Source organism: Pelobates fuscus, chromosome 12 (genome assembly GCF_036172605.1).
Source record: "Pelobates fuscus isolate aPelFus1 chromosome 12, aPelFus1.pri, whole genome shotgun sequence".
Taxonomy (NCBI): Eukaryota; Metazoa; Chordata; class Amphibia; order Anura; family Pelobatidae; genus Pelobates; species Pelobates fuscus.
The window spans coordinates 119,305,669-119,317,864 of record NC_086328.1 but is presented as its reverse complement, the minus strand read 5'-3'; the positions used below and the strand labels follow the sequence as shown (position 1 = coordinate 119,317,864).

Below are 12,196 nucleotides of genomic sequence, written 5' to 3'. Positions count from 1 at the left end.
ATCTGCAACAGGTTGAGGCCTTGTCAAAGTTTGTATACATTAAGGCAAATGCATTTACTTTGTCTGGGGTTGCCAGGACTCAACTTGTTTTAAGGTCACATAAAACACAATATACTGGGATGTGATTGTGTGTTTTTATTTGCTTGGGGGATGGGGGGGAGGAGGGGATGTGATTTGTTATCTGTTGTTTTGGAAAAAGGAATCTGAAGTTCACAGGGTAGTTGGAAAAGATGGGGGGGAGGGGAATTTGGAGCAAGATGGAGGAGAACTGGTGCAGACAGTTTAGGTTGGTATAGCACCTAAACAGTCCTTATCAGGGAGTATATAATGAAAAGAATAGAAAAAGAGCAGAATAAATTAATAGTGTAGTATGTAAAACTGAAGCTGGTATAAATAGGATAAAAAATGTGTGAACTCACACTTTTTTGGAGCTTCAATGCAGCTTTAACTTATGCGCCTGGTCAGAACGTTCCCCGCCTAAGGATAAAATGCATTGCTGATTCTTCTTCTGATCGTATTAGTGGGAGGCACTCTCATAGAAATAAAAAAGATAAAAAGCATATTATAGTGTAGTATATTCGGACTATGGAGCAAGGGTAGGTATAAATATAAAATGTACACTCACATGTAGTGGAACTGTAAATATGGCTCCAAATCAGCATATGAAGTGGTATAATCCCCTCTGCTATTGTTTTATCTATTTTTTTAACCTTTTTATTAGTTTTTATTGTTTTTTAACATTAAAGTGTTTTTTTTATTGGACCTGCTTTTGCTGCTGCTGGATCTTTGGACTATATCCTTGGTGGGGATAATACTACTTAAGCGTATTGGATTGAGTAAACCGCACTTTGCTCTAAAGCATGTGAGTAGGTTTTTTTTATCTTTTTATTGTGTTTTACACTCCATATTTACAGTGTAGACTATTGTGGTTTTATTAGTTTTTTCCCCCCATATATATATATATATATATAATATATATATATACTCCCAAGGAGAAAGTTTGTCTACACCCATTTCCATGAGTGGGGATCATACCACTTCATATGCTGATTTGGAGCCATATTTACGGCTCCACTACATGTGAGTGTACATTTTATATTTATACCTACCCTTGGTCCATGGTCCGAATATACTGCTTTTTATATTTTTTATTTATATGAGGATACCTTCCACTAATACTATCAAAAGAAGAATCAGCACTGCTCATGATCCTTAGGTAGGGATCGTTCCACCCAGGCGCATAAGTTGGAGCTGCATTGAAGCTCCAAAAAAGCGTGAGTGCACATTTTTTATCATATTTATACCAACTTCAGTTTTACATACTACACTATTAGCTTTTTCTGCTTTTTTTCTCTTCTTCTCGTTATATACTCCCTGATAAGGGCTGTTTAGGCGCTACACCAACCTCCTGTTTTACCCAGCTTTTAACCGGACAAGAGAGACTCCGTCCTTGGTGTTTGAGCTGCCTCTGGACTGTAATCATCTTCAGAAGCGCTGAACTATAGTTGTGTGTTATTTTCTGTGTTCAGGAAGGGTTGATGGGTTATAGAGGGAGTTCAGCACAAGAGAAGAGTTGGTTGGGAAGAGAACAGTTTTAATGAACACAATGAGAGGAGAGTTTTGGGCAGGATAAAGAACTCTCTCTCTCTCCCTAGCATGCATGGCAGGATGGAAGAGAGAGCAGATTTAAGGCAGAATGAGAGAAAAATTAATTCAGGGCAGGTTAGGCAATCTATCCGTGGTTGCAAAAATGGAGCAGGGTGTTATGTTGTCTCTTATATAAACAACACGAAAGGTAGAACGCATCAAAGGAGCAGAATGGCTAAGGCTGGGCAGAGAGAATGGGGATTAGACCGTGTCGTCCTGCACACCCCAGCCTAGTACGATTACTGATTTAGATAGAGGACAATAGCAGGAGACCTAACATGCTCTGTATAGTCATTAGGTGAATTGCTCCAGGTTCTCTCTGCAGCAGTGAGAGGAACATGTCACGGGGGTGTTTGTGCTGTAAAAATAGATTTGATTTATTGTGTCATGGACATATTTTGCTTTTCTATAAGCGTTTCCCAGTTAAGTTTAAATCTCTCTGGGAATTCATCTGCAGCATTTAAATAGTCCCCGGGGAGAAATGGAGGATGTAGCAGCGACTTTAGTGTTCTGGATGTTTTGAAACTCAGAAATTGCTTTTCCTCCCGCAGAAGAAGTACAACGCCAGCTATTTATCCCATGGGGCAATTCAAAAGTAATAAATATACACAGACATTTGCTAAATTAATTCCAGTAACCTCTTTAATAACAAGTCAAATAACGTGTGATGTGCACAGGGTCTGTAATGGGCTCTCACCGAACGGAATGACATCACTAGATACAGTTATTAAGTGCTAGAGGGTGGAGAATATATTGCATTAAACCTTTATATTAATCATCAACTTTAAAATAAATAAATAAAAATGCCATCCTTCACATGCCTATACATATGCTATTGTCCTTTTCAAGCCCCATATGTTTCCCCGTGTTCCTTCTTTGCTTCTCTAACCCACCAATTCCACATGGTCCATCTTGACCCCACATGCCCTCCATATGAGAGTGGTTACCTTGTTTTTGTGTATGTGTTTTCGTTGTTATTGGACATTGACCTGAGTAGACATTTGAATATATACACACTTACATCTGAGGCTTAGGTTGACACATTGCTCCCCACTGAGGATCCTACATAGTGTCTTTTTTTTTCTTTTCTTAATAGTGTTACCAGTTTAAATCTTGCCTACATTTTTCAAACCCAGCTACGCACCTGTTGACACAACATTTACTTTTATATACCCATCTCTCATATTGTCTGTCTGTATCCAGAGGTTCTATAGAAACCCATATTTTGTCCCCTTACAGAAATTAAACAGGTGTAACTGTTGTCTACAAAATTTTCCAAACTCTGTATACTAGGGTGGCATCCAAGGGACATTGCAAAGTTACTAGATTTTTAAACTGCTCTATTCACATTTATTTTACCCAGGAACAATTTTCTACCTCAATGACCAATTACTACTAAGGAAGAGTTTTGACTGGCCCCGATTGAGCTTAATGAAGCCACTCCAAAGTTTTCATGAATTAAAAGAACACTCCAAGATTGCTGTAGTGGTTATGGTGCAAAGGGTGCCCTGGTGTCACCCTATTATAAGCAGTCTTACCTGGGGTACACTGGGTGCCACTGCCCGCCTGCATGCCTCAGAAGAATCAATGGAAATTACTGCTCAGGACTACTTACAGTGGGGTGAAGTGTGTGTGTGCGTGCGCTCCAGAGCACTCATGGCACCGTAACCACTACAGTGAACACTAGTTGTTTTGGTATTTGGAGCGTTCCTTTAAGTTTGGGGTGTTTCAATACAATTGTCCTGCACTCCTTTTATAGGGCAGTGAAAATGGCTGCATTTAGAGTGGTGACGGGTAATGTTGGCCACTCCAATGTTTTTGGATCACCTTTCCCAAGTTGCTCAGCCTTCCTTAAGGCGAACCATGGCACTCTACTTAGGCTATGGGAAATTATACTTTCAAATATCTCCTTCCCTTGTCCTTAACAAGAGAGATCTTTGATAAATATTAAAAGTAGTTCAAGTTCACATTTAACTGGAAGAATGTCCAGATCAGTAAGGGATTGTCATTTGAGCATATGAAGTTCTGATCATTCTCAGCATGTATTTTCTGCATTTTCTAAGTTATTCTATTGTAGGAGATTTGTGCATTCTCTGTTAGAGTGGGCATTATATGGATTATAATATTATAGATTAAAAATATATAACAATAATATGAATTTATTTAACCATATAAGGCACATTTAGCTTGAATGAGTTTCCATGTACGTCCTGGGGTCTTGATGTGATTATTAACTTTTTAATAGTCCTCATTTTATCTACCATGGAAGGCTGAAAGACTCGGGTGACGTTGACGGGAATCGAACATGAGATACTGAGTGAAGCTGGCTTCCTTAACCACTAATCTACCTACTTTTATAGATTTTCTCCCCTTTGTCCTTATCTTTGAATTTGCACTATCTTCCTTCCTTCATCAGTATGCTTTTCCCATTTATGCAGTACCTATCCTTTCTCTTTACTTCTTGTATATGTGATGTTTCTTTTGAATATTGCTTACGTCATGACTGTATTTATTAAATTATTTAAACAGCATGTGCGTAGGTAGAGGGTAACTGTGTAAGTGCATAAACCTTCACCATTGATAAACCACCCCAACCTCTTGTTTCCCAAAATGAACCACAACAGACTTGCTTTGGATTAAAATAGGCCACAGCTTTATTAAAATATAAATATATAAAGCTTTTAACTGTAACTTTATAACATAAAATACATAACGATATACATAATTACTCAGTAAATAGATACGTCACTGAGTACCACCTTGCCAACCAAACATAACTTAGGGCAGCTGCCCCTCCCCCCTCGTCTTGGGCCTTCCATTTGGTAATGCTAACCACTAGCCGCTTATTGGCTCAGTGGGCACGTCCGTTATCCATAACTGTACCCACAACGCCCGAAGGGCGACCAAATGTCCGGTGGGCTCCGACCATGTCAGCTGGGCATCCACATGCCCTCTGGGCAACCAAACTGTGACAGACAAAACACACAAACAAACAAACATGAAACAAATAAGGGGAGGGAGGCCGGGACGCTGTTCCCAACTGATAATTAAGATGACTGCTACCCTGCAAGATGGCAACCTATTTATACAAGCCCACCCATCTACCCCTTACTACTCCACCCCCATCCCAAGACCACTTTACTACATTCCTCTGTATACACTCCCCTCACACACACATGTCCCTGTTCTGCCTAGGCCTTGCCTGGCTCCTCAGGGTCTAAACAAATGCTTTCTCACAATTTGGGACTGCCCTGCCAGATTTTAGACAGTTGACAAGTATGTTTATGTAGAAAGACAAGACAGGGGACCTCGTTGCACCATAACCTATGCCAGGAAGTTGCTGTGGTGCTCTGAGTGTCCTACTAAACTGTCTCATGTATCACCTTTTAACACTCTCTTTTCTGTATATTTCAGCTGGTTCCAACCAGCAAAATCTCATTCATTTTTTATTCTTCCTCTTGTAGTCGTGCAAAGCTCAGCAGATGAAGTGTTTCAAAAAGCAGAGGAGAAAGGTTCATAAATTTCGAGAGCACATTTATTGCATTTCAGTCTGCATAATAATATCCAGCCGCCGATACAAATGGATTTATGCACTATTTATAAATAGACAATTTTCATATTGAGGCCATTTGATTTGCTCGAGTCCTTTTCCTTCTCGGGCTCTGAATTGTTATTAAGCAGGAGAGGCATTCATTTTAATTAGTGACACTGCGCTAACGTTTTAATAGCGAACACTTAAATGTATTTTGTTAAGAGCAGATTAGCATTTAGATTCCTATTACTGTGTTATTCACGTCTCTGGTGGCAGCTCATTGTAAAATGTCTTTGGATTGAAGCTGGTAAATGACATGCTAGTTTATGCTTTTCCTATTGGGCTAAAAATTCAGCAGGTTAAAAATATGAAGAATTTATCTGTCATTGCATGATATATTATGACACTGGCAGGTTGTGGTGTGTAGAGAGGCACTTTGATGGTGTATGTATCACATGGGGGTATGGGGACACTCTGTAGGTCTGAGCTAGGACCAAAATGGTGCTGGCAGTCGGTCCTAGGAATAACCACTCACCATGGGGGTTTACACTGGGAATAGTTGGTCACCATGGAGGTCTGTGTTGGGAATAGCAGGTCTCCATATAAATCTGTACTAGGAGTAACAGGCCACCATATAATGCTTTAACCCCTTAAGGACACGTGACATGTCATGATTCCCTTTTATTCCAGAGGTTTGGTCCTTAAGGGGTTAAAGGGACACTTTAGTCACCAGAACAACTACAGCTTATTGAATTTGTTCTGGTGAGTAGAATCATTGCCTTGCAGTGTTTGCATTACAGCCTAGTGATAATTTCACTGGCCACACCTCAGATAGCTGTTAGAGATCCTTCCTGGGTCATGGCTGCCTAAAATGCATCCTCCCTCTGCATGCAAACACTGAACTTTCCTCATAGAGATTCATTGATTCAATTCATCTCTATGAGATGCTGATTGTCCAGGGCTGTGTTTGAATCATGCTGGCTCTGCCCCTGATCTGCCTCTTTCTTAGCCAATCCTATGGGGAAGCACTGTGATTGGATCAGGCTACCACTTCTGATGATGTCAGCAGACTGCTTGTTTTTCTGAGTCTAACAGCATGCAGAGTTACAGCTTCAGGCTTGAATACAGTAAGATTTTTACTATATTTATGGAGGCATGAGGGGCCCAGGGGGGCTAGATGGTGGTTTTAACACTATAGGGTCAGGAATACATGTTTGTGTTCCTGACCCTATAGTGATCCTTTAAGTAACAGGGCACCATATAATAATGTACTGGAAGTAGCAGGGCACCATATAAACCTGTACTGGGAGTAACAGGACACCATTAATTACTGTAAGTAACAAGGCACCATGTAATTATGTACTGGGAGTAATAGGGCTCCATATAATCCTGTACTGGGAGTAACAGGGCTCCATATAATCCTGTACTGGGAGTAACAGGGCTCCATATAATCCTGTACTGGGAGTAACAGGGCACCATATAAACCTGGACTGGGAGTAACAGGGCACCATATATAACTGTACTGGGAGTAACAGGGCACCATATATAACTGGACTGGGAGTAACAGGGCACCATATATAACTGGACTGGGAGTAACAGGGCACCATATATAACTGGACTGGGAGTAACAGGGCACCATATATAACTGGACTGGGAGCAGCAGGGCACAATATATACCTGCACTGGGAGTAACAGGGCACCATATAAACCTGGACTGGGAGTAACAGGGCACCATATTAGCCTCTACTGAGAGTAGCAAGGCACTACGAGGGTCTGTGCTGGCAGTAACAGTGCACCATTTCATCATGTGAATTTATTTTGCAGTAACAGGGCACCATGCCAATCTGTGCTTGGAAACAGCAGTGTGCACTTAGCGTCTGCATTGGGAAAAGCAGGGCACCCTGAAGGTCTATGTTTGCAGTAACAGGGCACCATGGCTGTGCTGGGTTGAGCAGAGCACTATGATCAGCTGTGTTGGGTTGAGCAGAGCACTATGATCGTCTGTGCTGGGTTGAGCAGGTCACCATGATCGGCCATGCTGGGTTGGGCAGGGCACTATGATCGGCTGTGCTGGGTTGAGCAGGTCACCATGATCGGCCATGCTGGGTTGGGCAGGGCACTATGATCGGCTGTGCTGGGTTGAGCAGGTCACCATGATCGGCCATGCTGGGTTGGGCAGGGCACTATGATCGGCTGTGCTGGGTTGAGCAGGTCACCATGATCGGCCATGCTGGGTTGGGCAGGGCACTATGATCGGCTGTGCTGGGTTGAGCAGGTCACCATGATCGGCTGTGCTGGGTTGAGCTGGGCACCATGAGGGTCTGTGCTGCGTCGAGCAGGGCACCATGGTCAGCTAGCCTGGGTTGAGCAGGAAACCATGAGGGTCTGTGCTGGGTTGAGCAAGGCACCATGATCGGCTGTGCTGGGTTGAGCAGGTCACCATGTGTCACGTATCCTTCGTCTCCAGGTGGCAAAAACTGAGATAATTACCTTCTGAAAATCGAGGGGAATGCCGCTCGGCAGTCTTCTGCAATGATGCCTGGCTTTTGCGGCATGACGGTGCACACCGGTCGCTGCAGACCCAAGCAATTATATAGCCCCACGTCCGTCCACGGTAAAGACAATGTTGATATGCGGGTGACATTACGCAAAAAATGCGCACACACACGTTTTGGGGTCAAAGGCTAGGTACTGCCACTCGGATCTGCAGAGGGTTATTTAAACTCACTTATTCCTTAGCTCATTGCCCTGTCGTGGTTTCCCTTAGATGGTTATGCGAGAGTGTGTTCCTGATCGTGTTTTTCTGTTTTTTGACTTTGGCTTCGTTTTGACTTCCCTGATTTCTGGTACCCTTGACTTTTGGCTTTTCCTTATCGCTGTGTCTCGTTCTGTGTCCCTGACCTCGGCTAGTTTTCTGACTATTCTCGGTTACGCTAAGTCCGGGGTTTCTAAGGCCCGGTAAGATGTTACCCTTAGTTCTAGGGTGTGATACTATTCTGCGTGCTGGATCAATATAAACCTGACACCATGAGCGGCTGTGCTGGGTTGAGCAGGGCACCATGATCGGCTGTGCTGGGTTGAGCAGGGCACTATGATTGGCTGTGCTGGGTTGAGCAGGGCACCATGATTGGCTGTGCTGGGTTGAGCAGGGCACCATGATCTGCTGTGCTGGTTTGAGCAGGGCACCATGATCGGCTTTGCTGGGTTGAGCAGGTCACCATGATTGGCTGTGCTGGGTGGAGCAGGTCACCACGATCAGCTGTGCTGGGTTGAGCAGGGCACCATGATTGGCTGTGCTGGGTTGAGTAGGGCACCATGATTGGCTGTGCTTGGTTGAGTAGGGCACCATGATTCGCTGTGCTGGTTTGAGCAGGGCACCATGATCGGCTGTGCTGTGTTGAGCAAGGCACCATGATCGGCTGTGCTGGGTTGAGCAAGGCACTATGATCGCCTGTGCTGGGTTGAGCAAGGCACCATGATCGGCTGTGCTGGGTTGAACAGGGCACCATTAGGGTCTGTGCTGGGTTGAGCAGGGCACCATGATCAGCTTTGCTGGGTTGAGCAGGGCACCATGATCGGCTGTGCTGGGTTGAGCAGGGCATGATGACCGTCTTTGCTGGGTTGAGCAGGGCACCATGACCGTCTTTGCTGGGTTGAGCAGGGCACTATGAATGGCTTTACTGGGTTGAGCAGGTCACCATGATCGGCTGTGCTGGGTTTTGCAGGGCACCATGCACTATGATCGGCTGTGCTGGGTTGAGCAGGGCACCATGATCGGCTGTGCTGGGTTGAGCAGGGCACCATGATCAGCTCTCCTGGGTTGAGCAGGGCACCATTAGGGTCTGTGCTGGGTTGAGCAGGGCACCATGATCAATGTACAACAGGAAAAAAGTATAACAGGCATACAGCGGAATAATCCCCGCTTATAGGATATGTGGATGCCATAAGTAAAATGCCAGGAAAAAATAAAAATAGTGTGTAAAAAGATAATGGCACAAGAATATAGCCAAAAATCATTTATTAAATAAAATACACAATATTATAATATTGTGTATTTTATATAATAAATTATTTTTGGCTATATTCTTGTGCCATTATCTTTTTACACACTATTTTTATTTAATTTAATTTTTTCCTGGCATTTTACTTATCTTCCATACTTATCCTGAGGTGGGGATTATACCACCAACGCTATTTCCAGAGTGCAGTGAGGTCTGCACTCCATTTGTGAGTATATATTTTTTTTATTTTATCTACTGTTACATCGTATCATCAGAGAGCACTATTTGCTGTTTTTATCTTCCTCTTCTCCTGAGAGTTGGACATCATTACCTTCCGGAGGACAAGCATCCACATATCCTATAAGCGGGGATTATTCCGCTGTATGCCTGTTATACCTGAGCTGGCCATAGCTCATCTAAATGTGAGTGTAATACTTATATTCACCTTATACACTCCGCACGATTGGTCCTCTCTTCTTGTGTCTTCCATATCACAAGACGATTTGAACTACTATAAACAGAGAAGATACTATACCAGCGGAATCAGTGACTAAGTCTATTCTACCTCTGATATTCATTGGGACTACTTTAACTTATTTTCATATTTATTTATTTTTATATTTTTTTATTATTTCCTTTTGGCGCAGCCTTTCTTTTTTCCTGTTGTACATTTCTCACATAGAGGGTTAGAGGGTTACCCTCTGTAAGGTCGCTGCCTATCCACTGTATTATTAGCGCTAACCTACCTTTTTTACTAGGGCACCATGATCGGTTGTGCTGGGATAATGGTGCCCTGCTCAACTCAGCATAGCCAATCAGCTCTCCTGGGTTGAGCAGGGCACCACTAGGGTCTGTGCTGGGTATTATTGCTTACTGTAAGAGTTCTCATCCAGCAAAGACATCACTTCTAGACTATTCCGTGCGTTAACAAATGACCGCTATTCTGCAGTTATTTTGTGAACTACAAGTCTCATTTAGGAAGGCATGTCAACTAACCATTGAACTTCTTTCCCTTGCTTCATCTCGCCTTTGTCTCCACTAATCTTTGCTACTCATAACAAGTTTACAGATATTAAAATAAAATATATTTTCAGATCTTTTATTGTTAGCACACTGAGCAATCCATTTTAACTGAATAATCCCCTCTTTCGGATTGTAGGCTTTACCACCTTTTGTACTTGTAACTCAAATGTGTCTTCTTGAATTAGCAATTGGGTCTTGTCTTTCCATCGGATAGCGCAATTTATGCAATAATCATAATGATGCTTGACATATTTCAAAGCAACTACAAACGTGCTGCAGTGGTTATGGTGCTTGGAGTGTGCCTTTAGAACCCTCCAAAAATCTCCAGTGCTAAATAAGCCAACGTTGGTTTTGTATTTTAGCTATCCGCCTCCATATAAATTAACTCTTTGCTCTTCCAACCTGCAGACCGATGAAGTTCAACCATTTGCGCTGGAGGAGGGATTTGATTATGACCAAGTGGCGCTGACTCCAAAATTTTCTGACGCTGAACTAGAATTCCTCAAAAGATCGAGAAATCAACAGAGCACAGCGGACGGAGCCATCGAACAGACTGGAAATCACATTTCTTGATCACTGCAGAAGATACATGTGTATTTATATATTTATATTTAACTCATGTTTACACATTTCCCGAAAAGGAGTATAATATGCACAGCTTCTGTTTTGGAGAGAGACTGCTAAAAACTGATTAAATGAAATTAACAACATGAAATTGATCGAGAGATTTGCACCATATGGCGGTTATGTAACTTAATTAGTAACTGGCTTGTCTTCGGTTTGCTATGTTTAGAAACCATTCCTGATTCCGAGTGGCAGGTAAATAATCGCTTATTACTGATCTTTATAGTTGACACTCTGGAGTTATGTCTGTTCTAAGCTCTTCAGAGAAGTTGTATCAATAAGGAAATGTGTCGTCGTTTTCTGTTTTAAAAAGACCTCTCTCTTGTTTAGAACTAATATATGTCGGGATTTATTCACTAAACTGTGAATTTCACAGAACTGATAAAAGTATTGCAACTTTGCTCAAAATATCCAAAGAGTGAAACTCGTAACTCCACTAAAATTGGAAATGTATTTGCCAATTCTCCATAACTCCCAAAATAAGGTGCATCAAATATTAAGTGTATTAAGACCTCTCCCCACTTGTTACTGGAGCATTAGTTTAGCAACAGTTGTTCCTACTGGAGAGACATCTCTCCAGATTCATCATGCCTCTATACACACTTTAATATGTGCATGCATGTATAGTTCTGTTGTGTGTGTATCATTCACATCTATGAAGTGTGTTCATTTTAATTTTTTTCATATAGGGGCATGTTGATTTAAAAAGTGGGGATTTTATATTAAAATAAAAACCCAGTAATTTTATTAGAGAAAAAAAAATATATATATTTTTTTATTTTATATATCACCCATGACCACAAAGTGCCAGAATTCATTGACTGGAGCATTGTACAGAAACATACATCTCTGCGTGACGGCATGCTGCCCAATGCTTGCTTTTTGCAATAGAAAAAGTGCAAATACATTTTATCCTATGGCTCCATGGAAACCAAGAGGAAAAACAATACAGCTGTATTTATATAAACGTAGATACTCACATTGGTCTCTTGTTTTCTGCCAAGCTATTTCAAGCAGAGTTAGCCCAGTGTTCGCAGTCTATCATTACCCCCCAAGCTCGATGGCTGTGAGTATATTATACAGAAGTCATACTTCTACATTATTGGAGGCTTTGAAAAGAAACTTAAAGAAAATAGAGAGACAACAATCTAAGAGTCAACCAGGTTCTAGTGGTTATGGTGATTACAGTGTCCTTTCAACATGGCTAGAAACCTGAATTCCTATGCTACTAACCAGGAATTAAAAGTTACTTGCTACTGCATAACATAGCACAGACATCAGACATCAGATATAGGCATTCACTCGGTGGTCTTTCTGTGGATTTATATAGTACGTAAACAGAGCAAGCTTAAAATGGTTATTTTCCCTT

At 42.0% G+C, this 12,196-nt stretch overlaps 1 protein-coding gene across 4 annotated transcripts in view; it reads left to right on the top strand.

Annotated features, from left to right (window-relative positions):
- IFTAP (intraflagellar transport associated protein) overlaps window positions 1-11,188 on the top strand; it is a 526,063-nt gene extending 514,875 nt beyond the window's left edge. For all 4 annotated transcript variants that reach the window (XM_063438034.1, XM_063438036.1, XM_063438033.1 and 1 more), the window contains exon 7: window positions 10,612-11,188. In XM_063438034.1, coding sequence (XP_063294104.1) covers window positions 10,612-10,776 — 165 coding nt within the window. In that variant the 3' untranslated portion in view covers window positions 10,777-11,188. The remainder of the gene's footprint in view (window positions 1-10,611) is intronic.
- The last annotated feature ends 1,008 nt before the right edge of the window (window positions 11,189-12,196 follow it).